Source organism: Rhinolophus sinicus, chromosome 14 (genome assembly GCF_057876585.1).
Source record: "Rhinolophus sinicus isolate RSI-liver-muscle chromosome 14, RSI-T2T, whole genome shotgun sequence".
In the NCBI taxonomy this organism is placed as follows: domain Eukaryota; kingdom Metazoa; phylum Chordata; class Mammalia; order Chiroptera; family Rhinolophidae; genus Rhinolophus; species Rhinolophus sinicus.
In genome coordinates, this window is record NC_142514.1 from 35,585,056 (window position 1) to 35,604,118 (window position 19,063).

At 38.9% G+C, this 19,063-nt stretch overlaps 1 protein-coding gene across 10 annotated transcripts in view; it reads left to right on the top strand.

The window, feature by feature from the left end:
- The window catches only part of ELAVL4 (ELAV like RNA binding protein 4), a 147,624-nt gene that overhangs the window by 85,933 nt on the left and 42,628 nt on the right, over positions 1 to 19,063 (top strand). For 8 of the 10 annotated variants that reach the window (XM_019710570.3, XM_019710576.3, XM_019710568.3 and 5 more), the window contains exon 2: positions 9,590 to 9,830. In XM_019710570.3, coding sequence (XP_019566129.1) covers positions 9,590 to 9,830 — 241 coding nt within the window. Of the gene's footprint in view, positions 1 to 5,960; positions 6,136 to 9,589; positions 9,831 to 19,063 lie in introns of all 10 variants that reach the window. The other 2 variants (XM_019710573.3, XM_019710574.3) reach the window with 1 other exon arrangement.

Sequence of the window (19,063 nt, forward strand, 5' to 3'; positions counted from 1 at the left end):
AGACAAGTCTAACTTAATCAGTCTGTGGGCAGTTTTACAAATGATTCATTAATGTTCTTTGTATGGAAGATGAAGATAATGTATTTACCATCACAACTGGTTCCCATCCCAACAGGTACTTGTAGCTTATTATTAGGTATTTTGATTATTTTGTCCACATTAAACATTCAGAGTTTGGGGGCTTAAGGGATAGGATGGGAAAGGAATTGTTTTCCAATTGATTTTTTTTTATTAGAGATAATATTTTTGCAGGAAGCCTGAGAGCTTGCCCACAAAATTGTATTTATATTAAAATGAAAACATTTGTCTTTTTCAAATATGCCTTTCATAAAGAAAGCTGATTGAAAGTTTGAGATTGTATTTATTTAGTGGCCATTTTGGAAAAGAGGACTGAGTTGGGAATAGGGTGGTAAAGGAAAAGTTGCCTCGTCTTTGTAAGGAACTGGATGATCAAGCAATACCTAAGCTCTGGAGAGTTTGCTGTAAAAGTATGTTAAAACCAAATACCTGGGGATTTTACCAGGATGGACATACCAGGAAATCATTTTAGTCCAAAACCAAAGCCTTAAAGAAATACTGGAAGATATAAAGGAGGCTAATGTATTTATTTAGGAGAAGTGTGTGTGATGTGTCTGGGGAAGAAGTTTAAAAATTTGGTTCTCTGTTAATTTGAGAATAATGCCTAAGAGAAATTAAATTTTGATTATGCTTTTCATATCCATGCTGGCCCTGCTATTTTAAGTATTCATACCTCTTCTTCTCTCCAGTGGCTGGTGATTTTTTAAAAGCCCTAACTACCACCACTGAGAATACTTTTGGCATGCCTGATGTTCTTCTCCAGTGAAGAAGATGCTATTGCAGAGGAGAAATGCCTCAAGCTTACCTCCTTGTTACAAATAGTCATTAGTTTAGGACATGGGCATTCAAATCGGAAACCGGACTGTCAGCTCAGTGTCAGAACAGTTTGTTTCTTATAGTGTGTGCTTTTGGCGAGGAGAGAGAGTCATTAAAGAAACTCTGGAGTGGATTGCTTAAAAGAAGCTGATGTATACAATTTATTTTAATTAATTATTTGTTTATCCACCTTCCTTCTTATCCTCCCAACTTGAACCCTCAAGGGCAGGAACCGAATTATTTTTGTTTCCCCAACTCCTAGAACAATGCCTTGGTCTATAATAGCATTCAATAAACTTCCGTTGAGTTGAATACACTTGTTTTAAAGATATGCTGAGACTTTATCACCACATAACTTCCTAGAGTAAATAGGTCTTTCAGGTTATTTGTGCATCTGCCCAAAGGTGTTATTAAACTGTCAGCATGTTTCCCCCAGTTGGAATTAAATATTTTTTTTAGTTTTCTAGTTACCTTCCAGCAGAATCTACAGAAACTTGGTACCAATAGTTTTGGGGGACATGAATGCAGTCTTCAGCCTTGATTCCCCTGGTCCAGGGGTCTTTGGGAGTCATCACCAATAATTTGGTTCAGGGGGCCAGTTGTTCCCAAGTCCCCTTTACCTAGAGTGGTCAGATCATTGATCTCAGCCCTTCCTTTTAGGCCCGATTAATAACATGTGTCTCCTTCCCAGTTGAACCATAACCAGGAAGACATTGCATTTAGGAAGACATATATTAACATGAAGGGGCTTGAGTGAATTAAAGCCTTTTGAAAAGAAGGAGGGGATAGTATGGATTTTATGAACTGATGGACGAAATTTTAAAGAAATATGCTATAACATGGATCGATCTTGAAATTATCATGCTAAGCGAAATAAGTCAGACAGTAAAAGTCAAGAACCATATGATTTCGTTCACATGTGGAATATAAAACTGAAAGCAACAGATGAGCAAGACAAACAAATAAGCAAAAACTCATAGACACAGACAACAGTTTAGTGGTTACCAAAGAGTAAAGGGAGAGGGAGGTGGTAGAAAAGGGTAAAGGGAGTCAAACACATGGTGATGGAAGGAGAATTGACCTTGGGTGGTGAACTCGCAATGCAATTTATAGATGATGTATTATAGAAATGTACTTGAAACCTATATAATTCTACTAACCAACATCACTGCAATAAATTTAATTGAAAAAATTATTTTAAAAAACAGTTTTTAATTTTAAAAATAAAATAAAACAGAACTCATTAACTGCCAAACAAAACATATGTGAAATTGGGAGGTTGTGAGGACATTTTTAGTATCTTTCAATAAACAAGAAGAGAAGTGAGGAATTGTTCTTAAAAATATTATCTATCTTCAGGAACACAGAGCCTGGTGTGTAATTTCCTAACTTTGGGGATTTGTTTTTCAGACTTTTGAAAGGTGGATGAGATGCAGTGGTCTGGGCTGCGCCACCAGAGTTTAACATACTGTGTGATAGAATTTTATAAGGGTTAAGTGGGAAAAGCCTACAAAGAGAATTAGAACTTTTATTTTTGTTCTCATGAATAATTTAAATCTATTTCTTTAATGGTTTGATTCAGCGACTGCCCTTGGTAAACATTATTCTTCATGCTCTTGGGAGCACTTGTTCTATTACATAAGGGTTAGCCTTCATACATAAATTTTGAGAAGTCCTTCCAATGTGGTGAAAGAAAACACCTTTAAATACTCTTTAAAATATTTAATAAAATATGTGTGTGTCTCAGATGTTCACACCTGAGACATGTTTGCAATCAGTACATTCCTTTAGCATCTTTCTAGTTTCTGGGAATGCTGACATTTTGAGGGTGCTCAAAGTAAAGGGGACAGTATTTGGAAAAGAAACATCATATTCCTGTGACCTTTCGGGTTCTTTTTTCTTGATCCTTTGGCCTGAATCGAGTATCGAGGCCAGCTTCCCCCCCCCCCCCCCCCCCCCCCCCCCCCCCCGGAAAACCAAAGCCGAGAACTGCCAAGAGCACCGTGTTGGGAGGACAGGGCTGCACTGGGCTCTGGGGTGATGCACGTCTGTAGTGAGTGAGTTCTGCAGCAGGGCAGCCTCTTGTCATGTAAACTTGTAACCTTTCTTTTATTTGCCTTGTGAAGTAAATCCTGAAAGTGTAAACTACATTAAGATATGTAAATGTAAGACCTTACAGTTTATTATCCGACTGTCATTTTTATGGAAAATACTAGAGCAGAGACAGGATAGGTGTGGCTTACAGGCTTGGTGCAGGGGCTCTGGTAGCCCCTGTGATGTGGCTCTGGGGGGCGGGGGTGAGGGGGTGGGGGGGGGCCTGACAACGACTCTGTCCTCAGTCGTGAGGATTAGCCCTGTAATTCCAGCCGGACTTCCCCCAAACTTGAGCAAACGAAAACCTTGTGAAGAGTGGGGACAAAGGGAGGTGGAAGGAATTCATGAGCTGATGGGAGAAACATGAAAGGGGGCTTTAAATACATTTTTAGTACTTTAGTACTCAAGTACGTTTTTAGAATTTTAGAATGGGTTAAATGCTGCCAGCGTGCTCAACTGACAGTTCTCCCCCCACCTTGTATGAGTGGGGTGGAGGGTGGGTAAGTGGGAAGGTGCAGGAGTGGGGTTCTAAACTTTCCTATCAAGAAGTAAAAGGAGTGTTAGTCTACACAAGGGTGCTCCAGAAATGTCTCAGGCTTGATTGGGGAGAATCAATCTGGGGATTTCAATCAGGAGATGAACGATTGGCTGCATATATACTTCTCTGGGGGGAAAGAACAGAAGCTTCAACAGGTTCTCTAGGGGATCAATGTCAGCCAAAGTTTCTGCCCTCCTGCTTGAACGAACACCTCTTAAATTCTTCATTTAAAATATGATGCACATGTATGCCTCGCATATAATAGATACTCAATACGTGTTCTGTCTGGGTTTATGTAAAAAGGGAATGACATTAATACCTCATTAGCTTGTATTTCACAGAGTTGTGTGAGGGATCTAGTGAACTATGGGACATGCAAGGACTTTCATTCATTCCGTAGTCCTTTATCCAGATCCTACTAATTGTCAGGCCTTGTTCTGTATACAGGAGATACTATAATAAACAAAAGAGATGTGGTCTCTGTGCCATAGAGCTCAGAATTTATTTAGGTCATTATTCTTTGTGAACGGTAAAGTGCTATACTCAGAAGAGTACGGAGGTAGAACACATCTCCACACCTCTGTTCAGGTGCATTTCTATGATATGGCCATCCCTCACCTCCTCCCTGAAAAAAAAAGAAGTAAACCCTCATCCATGCTTGCATTGTCATAAGAGTACTCAAGTGAGGTGATGGGACCTGTGCTCAAGTCCCATCTCTGCCTCTAACTAGCAGTGTGACCTTGGGCAAGTTAACTCCCCTTTCCTTTCCTCAATTTCCTTATCATTAAAATTATGGGATTGGACTGTGTGGTCCCTGATATTCTCTGATATCTGTCGTGCATTCACACTGTGAACTCAGTGAAGGCCAGCTCCTTGCCTTTGTTATGTCTGTATGCCCAGGGCCTAGCACAGTGTCTGGCACACTGGGGCTCCATCTCTATTCATCTAACATACCCAGATCTAGCCAGAATGGAAATAAACCCTTTTTTATGTGCATATGACCTGGGATGTCCAGAAAGAGTGTAACAGATGCCGTGGGTGGCTAATAGTGAGAAATGTGATTGAACAGGTGATTGGGACCATTGGGAAGGACTGAGGATTGTGGCAAGGGAGAGCCATGAAGGGCTTTTTTGTGTTTTTTTCAGGAGCACCCTGAGAAAGAGGCTGACCCAGCCTCTGTTTCTTACCTCCTCTCCACAGAGATAAACGACCCTGAGTGAAGATCAGGCAGCTGCATGTCTGAGGCCTTCCCTCCTGCTTTTGTTGTGTATTTTGCAGAAAAGAGTGGTGGGAGGGGTGAAGTTAATGTGTTGAGTGTGAGTAATTAGTCATTCAAACCATCGACATTTACAATGACAGGATTTGAGTGCCTACGTTATTGTGCACAGCTCTAATAGTTTATTCCTGAAATTTTCTGCCTGTATAATGTTTCTTAAAATATATCACAGGAACATAAAAGATTTAATGCGGTGCTTTGTGCAACCATTAGAGTTTGAAGTCAACTGAACCTCCTCAATGCTCTATCCTTGTTGCTGACGATAATTGTGTTCTCAATTGCTGTTCAGAAGAGGGAAGGAGGGCAAGTCAGAGGTTTGAAACCTGGTCAGCTGCAAAGTTGGCTGTGAGGCCCACACAAAATGTTTCATTAAAATATATATGCACGCTTGAATAACTAATATATTTATTTGAAAAGAAAATTGTACTGTTAAAATATCAAAAGCCAGGCTGGGGAAGCAAGTGTTCTGATTTTGCAGAGGATACCCTTCCTACTAACCCATGTTTACCTCTGGTCTGTTTCACAAGTATAGATTACAGATCTCCTCTCTTTCAGATCTAGCATGTCACCCTAAAAAGCTTCATATTCTTGGGTTTGATAAGTTGCTATCTTGGCAACTTCCCTAATTTTCCAAGTAATGATTTATAATTTTCTTGGTTCACTTGTATGTCAGATTTAATTCTGACCTTTTACGTTTTTGATTCTTTTTATAAGCCTGTCTTGTATCCTGGGATGCATGATTAAGACCAGTGAGGGGTCTTACTACACGAGGTATAGTAACACATTTGCAAATGTTTCTCAACTTTAGAACTGCACATTTTTGTTGAGAAAATTCTATGTGTGCCTATGTGTATTCTTATCAGTTCTTTTTGAATACACCAAAGGATAACTGTGTAGTGTGTGTGCAGAGCAATGTGAGTGCCATCTCTATCAGACGAGAATGACTTGACCTAATGTATGGGTTTGGGCAGCTGAAGTAGCTCAGCACCAAACATGGCATCTCATCTCATGGCTCCTTTTCTGAGGTTTGGGCCCAATTCAGATTGTGTGATGTACAGGTGGGGCTCAACTCCAGGAGTTAACATACATTAGGAAATCCACACAGGATGTCAGGAGATCCAGAAAGCTGACTAAGGAACTAAAATTACTTTGCTGCAGACTTGATACTTCCTAGACCTTTCTGGAGCAGGGAGACCTGTGAGATATTCACGTGGACAAGTGGCTGGCTTTCACCACATGTATCTGTGAGGCGAGCATCCACTGAACAAAAGATGAAGCCGACTGTCAGATGACCTTTAACAGGCTTGGTCCCACAGAGTCTCAACGTGCTTAGGTATGACTTACATTCTTCTTTGTACTCCATCATTAACACACAAAAAGCTGCCACAATGAAGGATATTTTTAGGTGTTTGTGGGGGAGCCATAACAAGGGTAACCAGAGAACGGTGGCGAGCAGTGAAGGTGTTCTATAGATAATGGGACTGGCTTTTTTGCCATTAAAACACAATGTAGTAGTTGGGCAGCTCTGTGCTTCTGCCAGCCACGCCTCTTGAATTGGATAAACTGTTTTTCAAGTTACTTATCAAGTTGGCGGTGCTCCGTGTGTTTGTTGCCTGGACACCTGACTCACTGAAGCAGTGAGACGACACAGCGAGTAGAGGCACTGCACAGACCCAGGAGGCTGGACTGCTTGGCAGAACAGACACCTGCCCCGATCCAGGAGTTGTGATGCTCTACATCACCTCCATTAGCAAGACCCCCTCCCCTGGGCACAGCGCCCTCATTTTTTCCTGTACCCTTGCCTCAAATGCAGAACAGCTGAGTACAGTTTTTGGGGGATTTTCTTATGTGTTTTTTTTTTCTGGATGCAGTTTTTGTCAGTGCTGAGGACAGCTTGATTTAAGATTCTTCTCAGGAACTCTTTGCTTTCTACTTCCTGTCTAGACCAGCCTTCCAGAATCTTATAGTTGACCTGAAGCCAAGAAGGAAGTTCTGGTGATATGATAAAAGTTACTTGCATAATGGTGACGAATCTGAGAAGCTCCCTGCCATCCTCAATATGCCTTATTTCCCTGACTCCTCTTGAGTTTTTTTGAGGGGCAGGGGGTTGTTCATTTCCCATTTGTGATCATCAGAAGAGGAAGCAATAGAATAATACTCACCTATGTAAGGCATGATGAGGAGTAATAGTTGTGATGTCTCTAGGTACTTTGTGTTCTAGGCACTTAATAAATACATATGTGATCTCTCATTCTGAAGATACCCTGCACGATAAGCTTTATTCTAGTTTACAAAGAGGAAACTGAGGCTTGGAGTATTGAGGTAAACTGCCTGAGATCACACAGCTAATAAGTGATAAAACTAGAATTTTAAGTCATCTGTTGCATTGACTAAAAACTCTTTCTTTTTTTTTCTTTCTTTTTTTTTACTATACCACTGTGCTTCAGATGAGAAAATAAATTAATAAAAATAAAAAAAACAGAAAAAAAGTCTCTGAATGTTGATGACGATGTGTAGCAACTGAAACTTTCATACTATGCTGGTGGGAGTGTAAACTGGTACAACCACTTTGCAAAACTATTGATGGTATCCAAAAGCTGAACATACACATACCCTATGATCCCCAAAATAGACTCCCCAACAGAAATGTGTGTGTGTGTACACCAAAAAACATGTACATAATACTCATAGCAGCATTATCTATAATAGTTAAAAAAATGGAAACAACCCAAATGTTCATCAACCGTAGAAAAAAATAAATAAAATGTGGTATTTTCAAACAATGGAATTCTCTACAACAAGGAAGAACAACTTACCATTGCATCTAACAACATGGATGATACCCGGACACATGTAGGAAAAGACATAAAAGAGTAGGTATTGTGTGATTCCATGTACATACAGTTCAAAAACAAATGTGGATCAGAAGTCAAAATAGCGGTTACCTATTGTAATAGTGGTTATACTATAGGTAACTTATAGTGGGGACACGAGAAAGGCTTCTGGGGTGCTAGTCGTGTTCTACATTGTGATCTAAAAGTTGGTTCCTCATGTGTGAATTGAATTCACTTTGTAAACCTTCTCTGAGTTGTACCCTTAAGGTTTGTATACTTCATTACATGTATATTATATTGAAATTCTCTGAGCAGCCAAATGGTAATAATAATGTAAGCTACTAGTTATCAGTTGTCTGCTAAGCCTTGGTTTTCTCATATGTAAAATGTAGAGAATATTAGAATATTTCTCATTATCTTCTTGTGAAAAGTCAGTAAGAGAAGCCACATCACAATTGTTAAAGTGATTGGCAGAGTGACTTTCATAAATATCAGTGATTGTGATTACATTTCTACCACTATTCTGGTGCTTTTCATACATCATGTCACCAGATCCTTCTTACCACCTAGCAAGGCAGGCAGCATTGTTTGCATCTTTTAAATGAGAAAAACCAAGTCTCTTAGAGTTCAAGTTTCTTCTCCAGTTCACACAGCTAGTGAATGGCAGGATATGGTTCCATTTCTAAGGAGTTTATGATCAATTTCAGAGGAGATGGAAGCCATATCATGACGGAGTAAGGGATGGTGGTAGGACAGGATGGAAAAGTGGGACTGATGGGCTGCATTTGAGGCCAGGAAAATTGAGTGCAGGCCCCGACTCTGCCCCACATAAGTTGCTGGATTTATCTGGAATTCGTCTCAAGCGTGAGAGTTTTGAATTAGATTTCATTCCCTTTAGTGTCTTCTGACTCTGAAATGTTGTGATCCTCCATGTTTCATACCATACAGGGCGTCTTTATGACCTGGCTCTGTGAACTTAAACCCAGTTTCAATATAAAACCTCATTCTACCATCATCTTCTCAATACTTTCCCTGAATGTCCTGTCTTATTAGCGGGGTAATTGCTCCTTCACGACATGTCCATTGTCCTTCTGCAGGCTGTTTGCCTGTCTGTGTCCTCTATAGATAGTAAACTCTTTGAAGGTAGAAACAAAGATTTATTCATCTCTTTATTCCCTTGTATGCTGTCTGGAACAGTTCACACATCTGTGGAAATCCAGGGGAGGTCCTTTTTGAGTAATGTGTGAGAGGACAGCCTCAGAATGTGCTGGACGCAAGGTGGAGACCTAGAGAGAAATTTTCCTTCATGTTTTTTATTAGAGGTCCAGGAGAAACATAACAAAGTGTCTGGGTCACAATAGCATGAGATGACTTTGTAGCTCCCTAACATGTGCTTATGAAATCCGAAGTTTGATCAGTGATTAAGCATCAGTGAAAATCTAAACCTTTCCCATATGGAACGGTCCTACTTAATTTAATGTCATTTTACTTTATGAGATAGTTAACAAACAGGTACTATATTTGATCTTGTGAGTGTAGCGCTCTATATTTAGCTTTTTCAGCTTTAATGGAACTATAATTTTAATCATGATTATTACTTTACATTTTAATTATAATTTGGTGTGGCTTAAGTATACATTTCTGAGAGTGATTGTGTAATGAAAACAGGAATTAGCTTTTCATTAACAAAATAATGGGAGAGTTCCCACTGCATTCTAGTCTGTGTTCAAAATCTATGGGCTAGCCTAAAAATAGCAAGGGGAGTTTAACATTTTGGTTTGAAACATGCTTCTAAATTGGCTATATTCACAACCCAGTCTCTTTTGCTCCATCTTGCTTTATCTTGTTCTCTTTCTTTTCAAAAAATGAAATTAAATTAAATATTGAAAGAGACTTTAATTATGTCTTTGAGATTTCAAAAAGTTTATTTTTATTATTTTTATTTTTGTTTAGATAATTAGCACCATGGAGCCTCAGGTGTCAAATGGCCCGACATCCAATACAAGCAATGGACCCTCCAGCAACAATAGAAACTGTCCTTCTCCCATGCAGACAGGGGCAGCCACAGATGACAGCAAAACCAACCTCATAGTCAACTATTTACCCCAGAATATGACCCAAGAGGAATTCAGGAGTCTCTTTGGGAGCATTGGTGAAATAGAATCCTGCAAACTCGTGAGAGACAAAATTACAGGTATGCTCTTCTTCAATATTCTAGCCTGTGGATACACAGCTACATTGTTCCATTAGATTGTAGACCTTAGCAGCAATGCACATGAATAGCAATGCATCTGAGTGTCTGCAGTGTAGCTCCTGCATTCAAGGATGGCGTGAGCACAGTCATAAACTAATACATGTGTGTGCACTACAGAAAGCCATGCTACGATTGGTAGGACTGGAAAGCAGATGAAGAATTTGGAGCTTCCTCACCTTTCCTTTATGTGAAATAACCCTTTGGTTTTATCCCCTTTTATTCTTTATCAGTCTCCCCTTCCCTTTGTTCTTTAGTTCTCAGTTCTGCCCTTCACCCTCCCTATACTTCATGCTGGTTTTTTATCTATTTATTCCTTTCTTCTCAAATACTTGGTTTGTGTGTGTCCAATGTTCTTCCATATTTCTGAGACAGGGTTTTAAATGAGGCCAATAGTGGACTTGTGGAAGGAAGTCATAACTGCCTCATTGAATTTGTCATTTTTGAGCGTTGGCTTTTATTTCCCTTTTTCTGGACAGTTTAATTGATGACCAATTGGCCTAAATAAGAAAACTCTATAATTAAAATAGGGAGCTACATCATGTTGATTTTAAATCAGAGAATCCAATGTATATGTGTGCATGTAGCTATTTATACATTCTCCAGTTCTTCTAATTCACTTGTAAATTTGTCCCCCATATAAATTAAATACTTTACAAAACCATGAAACTAAAATAATTGCCAAAAATATGTCATGTAACCCTCCAAACATAATTTTCTCATCTGTAAAATTGGAAAATAATACTTATCTCAAAGGGCTTATTGCTAGGATTAAATAAGAGACTGGATATATACTGCCTAGCACAATGCCTGTTTCATAGCAGTCTCTCAATAACTACAGCTATAGTTATTATAGCTATACTTAGTATGTTTCAAGGAGAGTGACTAAAACCGAAAAATTTTATCAAAGTCTCCAAATAGGGCCTGGGCTTTGATGATCTTATCCCAGAGCACTGGATCATCCATTCTTTAACAGGATTGCCTATGCTCTCAGAAAGCCAATGTTTAGATTACTGAATAATTTTTATATAATAGGGTGATAATTCAAACCAAATTAAAACCAGTTAACCGTATGATTTTTCCTCCCACTCCTGTATAGAAAATGTATTTTTGGTGTAGCCTTACCTTCTAAATAGGGACTCTGCCAGCTATATTAGTGAATATTATTAATCACCTTTTCAAAAGAGTTCTCCTAGAACTGTAGTGTGCTTTTTTGAGAAGTACTGATTCATGATGTTGTTCCTTGTTTTCTAAAGATACATGTTTAAACAAGCAGATTCCTTTACTGAAAGAATGCTAATTTGGTAATTCACCGAGTAGATTTGAATAGGAGTGACAGCTTTGAAGACAGCCTTTAATTTGGTATACAAAACCAAATTGTCAACTTTGGTTTGTTTAGCACCCTCTCTAGCACAAGCAAAGACATACAATACTGTGTTTCCCCGAAAATAAGACCTAGCCGGACAATCAGCTCTAATACGTCTTTTGGAGCAAAAATTAATATAAGGATCTGGTCTTATTTTACTATAATATAAGACCGGGTCTTATCTAACATAATATAATAACAGGTCTTATATTAATTTTTGTTCCAAAAGATGCATTAGAGCTGATTGTCCGGTTAGGTCTTATTTTCGGGGAAACACAGTAGCATCTGAGCTTAAAGAAGAAGCTTATGGGTAGAAAGCAGAAATACAATTCAGGCATAAATTTATAATTATGCATTTTTTTAAAGTTCAGGCAAAGAAAAGAAAAGAATTTTATTTACAGAGAACTTATGGGAATGAGCTAGGAAATAGAGAGAGACCAGAGATATTTGCCCTCATTTGGTAGCAGTGTTTAATAAAAGTAGAACTTGTGGTTGTAAAGAGTGCTTATTAAATTCTTCATTTACACTACCTAATTAATTCTAGCATTTTAAATTAACAGTGAAACTGGTCCCTGCTGTACCATTCCATAGATGCAGCATATTTCCTCCATCTACCCGTTGTTCAGGTTTAATTGGCTATGCTAAAAGTCAGAGAAGAAGGGAGAGATAGGGCTGTGGGGAGATGAGGAAGGAGTGGGAATCGCTCTAATGGAAGACCCTCTAAGGCCAACATTTGGGGTAAGTGATAACACAGGCTGGGAGAGGTAAGGTATCACACCAGGCAAGTTGAAAGGCTGCTGCTGGTGGTTCAGAAGTCAGGGTAAATGACATCATAGGTATTTTTGTTGCCCTGATTTTCAACATCCCAGTCCCCCCTTTTCTCTTCAACACCTCCTACAGATTTCAATGCATCTCAATCCTGTGAAGTTTACAAGGAGTTCTAAATATCCAGGTGGAGGGTTGGGGAGTGAGAAGTGGCAAAGAGATAAGAATTCAAGATTAAGATTTTCCAGACCAAACCACTCTCTAAGAGAATGTAATAGATTCCCTTCAAAGGTTCTAGGGTTATTAGATAGATAGATGATAGATATAGATAGATAGATAGATAGATAGATAGATAGATAGATAGATAGATAGATAGATAGATAGATAGATATTAAGAGAGAGGAAGAGAAAGAAAGAGAGAGACTCTTTGTTGATGGTATTGCCAGTCGGCTAGGTTCACTCCTGCCTGTGGGTTGTCCATCTGTTTGACAACACGTAGAGGAAATCTAGGCATGGACTGAAGTGCTGCAGTGCTGAGGACATTATTGCTATCATTTATCAAGTACTTACTCTGTGCCAGGTACTTGCTAAGCACTGGACATATCTTATTTAACACTGAGAACTGCCTCCGTTTTCTTCGATGAGAGCACTGAAGCTTAGTGAGGTTAAGTATCTTGCCCAGGCAGCACAGTTATTAGCAGGTGGTGGAGCTGGGGCTCACCTCCCAACCCCCATTTCCAAAAGCATGATCTTATCCAGAAGCATGTGCAGAGTGCCCCTGCCTGTGCTGAGAGAAGATCCCGGCCTAACCCTCATCCCATAACCCAATGAAACATTGTGTTCCTCTGAGTAGTTGCTGGCCATCCTCTGGAGAGTCTATCTAGTATGCACTATGGCTTTAAACAAGACTCTTGTGTAGAACAGAAGGCAAAGATAACAATATTTATCTTCCTCTGGGGATACAACTCAGCCTTCAGAGTAGAGCCAAATTTATTGAAAGTGCCAGATTTAAGATTCCCTTACAGTGCTTTTGGACATCTCTGTTACTTATCTTCTCAGAGATATTAGATTTTTTTTTTTCCAATTGGGAAAGGACACTTATCAGGATAATCTAGGTACTCAGGAGAGAAAAACATGTGTCCCAAGTTGCTTTTGTGTGCGGCTGTGAACACGTGATGTCACTGGAAGCCATGTCCTTTATTTTTCTCCTTTATCCACCTGCAACCTCTGCTGCTGGAGAGAAAGGGAAGTGGACTGTGGCCCTCAAGGATTCGTGCAACCTAGAAACTCAGGCAAAGAACACCAAACCCTTGGTAGAAATTATATTATTCTCATGGACTGCAGTTTCTTATTTTTTATTTTGTTGCCTTTTTGTTTTACCATGCGTTGGAATTGCATTACTGAATCCAGGTTCCTAGATGATCAATATTTTAGGAGAGAAAGCATTTGGCTTAGGCAGGATAGAGTTAGGCCAGCAGAGCTGAAATGTTGAATTGCATTTGTATAATTGTCTATCTTGTTATCACCCCTCTCCAAAAGGAAGAGAGAAAATAGAGAAAGGAGGAAAAACAAACAAAGAAAAATTCCCAGAAATCAATTAGTATACAACAAACAATTTTGATCTGCCTGTCTAGAGTGTGTGATTATTTGCATTACAGTGATAAAAAAGAATTATACTTTTCTTAATGTCACTTTCCATGTGCCCATGAAGTATAGTTTTTAAGAGTGGTTTTCTATCCATTTTAAGCAAGTGAGAGCTCTGAAGGGGGGTTTTGAGAACAACGTGTTCTAAACTGAATATTATCAAGTATAAAACTGAATATAGGGAATGGCTGGTACATGAAACAGGGCGGTGGATGGTTGAGAAAGGCTGAGGTCTGTGTTAGCTGGAGCTATTGGGGGAGGTTTAAAAGATGAGGTTAGGATTTAGGTAGAGGGAAGAAAAGCAAAGGAATCGAGCTAAAGGTCCAGTCTAAGCACAGAATCCTTTTTTGTCTTTCTGTGATCTGGACAAAGGAAGGAGAGCCGGGATGTGCCTCTGTGGACGCAGTAGTGTATCTAATATGAAGAAGCATTGCCAGATAAAGTGAAGCAGGCCCAAAAATTATTAATAAGTTGGTTAGAGGTGTACCCCAACTGACAAAGACAGCATTTCCTAAACCCTACCTCTAACTCATCTCTTCATTTCTTCCTTTATAACACACCTTTGGCTTCATTAATGTTAATCACTCAGTGGAAAAAAGTAGAATAAGGCCAAAAAAAGACCCTTGACTTCTGTCCTGTGGCCATCAGGGTGAAAACTCTGCCACTGCCTTTGTATCTGGGGTCACATCTCTGATTAAAGGAACCAACTCAGTTTTGATTTGATGACATTGGGTAACTTCTGTTCTGCCTTGGATTTGTGTGTCCCTCTCGGTAGATGAGATGTGGGACATGGACGACAGCAGTGGGAAGGAGAGTCTGTGGGAGCGCTGAGGCCAGAAAGATTACATGGAATAGTCTCTTGGGTTGAAGATGGAGAGGAGAATGAGGGCTGTGGATCGCTTTATGTTACCTCATACGCTTTTAAGGAATTGGACTCACGGGGATACTATGAGAATTTGATTGAGTTTTACTTCTGAGATAACTTTATAAAAAATAAAAGTTTCCTAAAATATCAAAGTGCTTTGAATTCACTTCTGAAATGGGCATTCGGCCCTAAGGTGAGTTTATTGGTATAATTTCTTACAGCACCCAGCAAAGACAAATAAAAATGATAGCAGCAGCTTTTGTATGTTTTTGTGTGACTTACATGTATTCTGGGTACTGTATTAAATACTTTAAAAATAGTAGCTCATTTAAATAAGCAAATTGGTGCAAACAATATATCCAATAAGGGGTTAATAACTAAAATATATAAAGAACTTACATATAAAATATAAAAAACTTAACATAACTCAATATAAAAAAATTCAATATAAAAAAATGGGCAGAGGACCTAAATAGACATTTTTCCAAAGAAGACATATAATGGCCAACAGACACATGAAAAGATGCTCAACATCACTAATCATCAGGAAAATGCAAATAAAAACAACAATGAGATATCACCTCACATCTGTCAGAATGACTATTATCAAAAAGACAACAAACAAAAAATATTGGTAAGAATATGGAGAAAAGGGAACCCTACTTCACTGTGGGTAGGAATGTAAATTAGTGCAGCTGATATGGAAAACAATATGGAATTTCCCCAAAAAATTTAAAAATAGAACTACCATACGATCCAACATTCCACTCCTAGGAATTTATCTGAAGAAAATTAAAATATTAATTCAAAAAGATTTTTGCACCCCATGTTCATTACAGCATTATTTACAAAGCCAAGATATGGAAACAGCCCAAGTGTCCACTGATAGATGAATGGAAAAACAAAATGTGATACACACACACACACATGCATACACACAATGGTATATTACTGAACAATTTAAAATATGAAATCTTACTATTTGTGACAACATGGATGGACCTAGAAGGTATAATGCTAAGTGAATTAAGTCAGAGAGAAACACAAACACCGCATGATTTCACTTATATGTGGAACCTAAAAAAACGAAACAAACAAACAAACAAATCAAAACAAAACAGAAACAGACTCATAGGTACAGAGAACAAACTGGTGATTGCCAAAGAGGAGGGAGGTAGGGGACAGGTGAAATAGATGAAACGGATTATGAAGCACAAACTTCCAGTTATAAAATAAGTAAGTCATGGGATGTAATATACAGCATAGGGAATAGAGTCAATAATATAATAGCTTTGTATGGTGACAGATGGTAACTAGACTTTTTGTGGTGATCATTTCCTAATGTATAAAAGTATCGAATCTGTTTGTACACCCAAAACTAACATAATATTGTATGTCAACTATAACTCAATTAAAAAGATTACTTTAAAAATAAAAGAAGTAGTAAATTGGGATTTCTTGGAGATTCATAATAATAGCCAGTGTGTATTCATTGCCTACTATGTGCTAAGCATTATGCTGAGATCAGTAGATGGAATTTAATGTAATCCTCAAGACAGTTATTTACAGATGAAGAAACTTGGACTAAGGAGCAATGGAGTAATTTGGCCAAGATGACTTAGCTTCCAAATAGGGAAGTAGGGACTTGAACCCAGGGCCCTCTGACTAACTGTGAGCTGTCCAATTTATAGTTTATCTTTGGCAATTTCCCTAAAAATACTGACCTGACTTCTCCCATTTACAAACCAACTCAGCTCATATTACCTAGGGAATGAAAAGTTGTAGTCCAGGGAAAACATAATTAGAGTTCAAAATCTTTTGTTTTGGAAAAGAGCACACTATGCATTTAAAAATGATAAATACCAGTTTTGTTTTGTCTTTTAATTAAACAGGTCACTGCTTACCTGAACAAGGAAGAATAGATTTGGAATGATTCTTAACTTCAGATTTTCTCTCTTCACAAAATACCCTTTCCTATGTTGTCCTTTTTTTTTTCAAGCACCATATTAAATTGGATGCTGCCTTAAATTTAAGCATAGTTAAAACCCAGCCTCAATTATGCATAGCCAAGAAAATCCCAAGATATTGATTAGCTAAATGAACTTTTCTACATGCACATCAGAGGAATATTCGTTAGTAATGGGAAGGGTAGAGGAAATAGTAGCATTTATCAGTACATTTTGCTGCTGATTTTAAAAATGTGCTTGGGTACAGTGCAATGTGTCTCTCCTGAATTCAGAGGAAAATCAGGTAGATTTGCATCTGTCATTTTATTTATCACATCGCTACAGTCATCTTATTCATATTCCACGCAGAAGAGTAAATTTTGATTTGTTGGGCAGAGAGGGTTTGATTATTGTTGGGGGTGAATGGAAAATTTTTAGGTATGGAGAAGATTTGGCAGCCTAATGGGCTTGCAAAATGGGAGAATCGAGGTGTGCCTTATTAAGGGGTACTTGAAGAGTGTCAGAACGTTAAGTGCAAACAGTAAACCATGTAATCACTGTGCCTCTTATACACCCATAAAGGGCAATCAGAGACCTCCAATCCTTTCTAATTAGGACAGGTTGGCAATTGAGGAAGCTGTGAGGTTTAGAGTTTGTGCAGATTCATTCTGCTTCTGTTAACACAGTTTTTTTCCCAGGATGGTAATAGTCAGGATTACAGACCAGGTATGCTTTCCTTTTGCCCCCTGGCTATGTTCCTCTTCTTCTTCACTTCCAAATCAGACAATTCTGCCCTGCTTCCAAACTCAAAACCATAGGAAAGTATTCTCACATCCCAGGAGAGATGTCTCAAAGGATTTTTACCTAGGATGTGAATCAGGCCTGGGTATTTTAAGGATTTTCTATTTCTGTACTTTAGCTGACTGTTTGGTTCATAAGACCAATTCCCTGTTCACCCAGTGTCCTCTCCTTCCCCTAACACATACACACCACACCACACTCACTCTCTCACTCCCCACCTCTCTCTGTAGAATGACCTGGTTGATTGAGACTAGGAACTAAGCAGGAAGGTAATGTCAAACTGAAATTTCCACACATTATCTAAAAATGTAATTCATCAGCTTCAGGCTATGAGGAGAGTGCTTTCTGAAATGTGTTAATGGGAAATTCATTTTTTTCTTGTCTTCTGTGAGGTGTGGTAGTGGTGATTTCTTTTTTCAATCTGCTCCCCCGCCCCCCTTCCACGTCTTCTTTACTACTCTTAACTGGTGAACTCTGTATCTGTCTTTATTCCTTGTAAGAACTAAAGATCTTTAAGTTGCCTTTTCTTTTTTTCTACAGTCCCAAAATTGAACTTTGATGGAAGAAGATATTTCTAGTTTGGAGAGAAGATAAATTCAGATAGAGACCATATATTTGTGTAAGGCTTTTATATTTGTAAAACATTTTCAATCAGCCAACAGTATTTATTTAGTGTCTGCTTTCTCAGACCAAATAAAAGTTATTCTGTTTCCTTCTCTTCTCTTAAATTCTACATCAGGGTCTGTGAGGCAGCCAAAGAGGATAAGACATAGTTTGTGCCCACATGTCGTTGCTAAAGGGTCAATGAGTGGGGGAAGCCAGGACAAATTACGGGGCCCTACAGCAGCCTGCACGTCTGGAAGGAGCTGGGACCCTGCTTATGATGAATGTCACGACACATCCACCTTGGTGGTTTTGTGGACTTTTTGTTTTGTTTTTCACCATGGCCCAAACTCACCCTTCCGCACCCTGGCTGTTAATTTCATTGGAAAAATAGCACAAAAGGACTCATAACAATGGAATGAAGTTGGAGGTTTGGTGGAATGTCTACTCTGTGTCAGCTACAATGCTAGGCATATAATATATGTTATCTCATTGAAACTTTGTATCAGTTATGCAGGATCAATAGTATTATCCCCATTTTACAGATAAGGAAGCCAAGTTAAATCAAGTCAAATCATAGTTAGCTGGAGAACGGAGTTAGATCTGTCTGATGGCAAAGCCTATGGTCTTTCGGTTACCTTACCACTTTGCCTCTGCTAAATGAAGATGAAGACGACATCAGCTACAGGTATTCAAAGGAGAAAAAGATGACAGTGGACCGGGGTTCTCAGAGCAAGTGCCAAATAGGAGTGAGCCTCGAACTTGGGAGAGAGTAGATTGTTGGATACCAGTCCATGTAGAGGAAGCAGCTGAGCCAAGCTTCAGAGACCTCTTCAAGGGATAGTGAATAGAACAGCCAGGACTACCCTGTGGGTAAGTGTTAGTACCCGCTTTGTGTGGATGAAATAACTGAAGCTGTCCAAGGTCACAGCTAAAAAGATGAGAGGCTGAGATTTTAACCCAAGTCTGTCTGACTCCAGATAACCTGAACTAACACAGAGTAAATAACTTTGCTAATAAATAACCTGACCTAACACAGAAGGAGGTAGGCAATTTGCAGACTTCCAATGGCATCTGTGATTTGAGAATCATTATTTACCTCACTGAGGTCAGGCACATATTCTCTCAGTGACTCTTTCCACCCACTTCAATTTCATGCTGACTTACAGGTTTGGTTCTCTGCTTG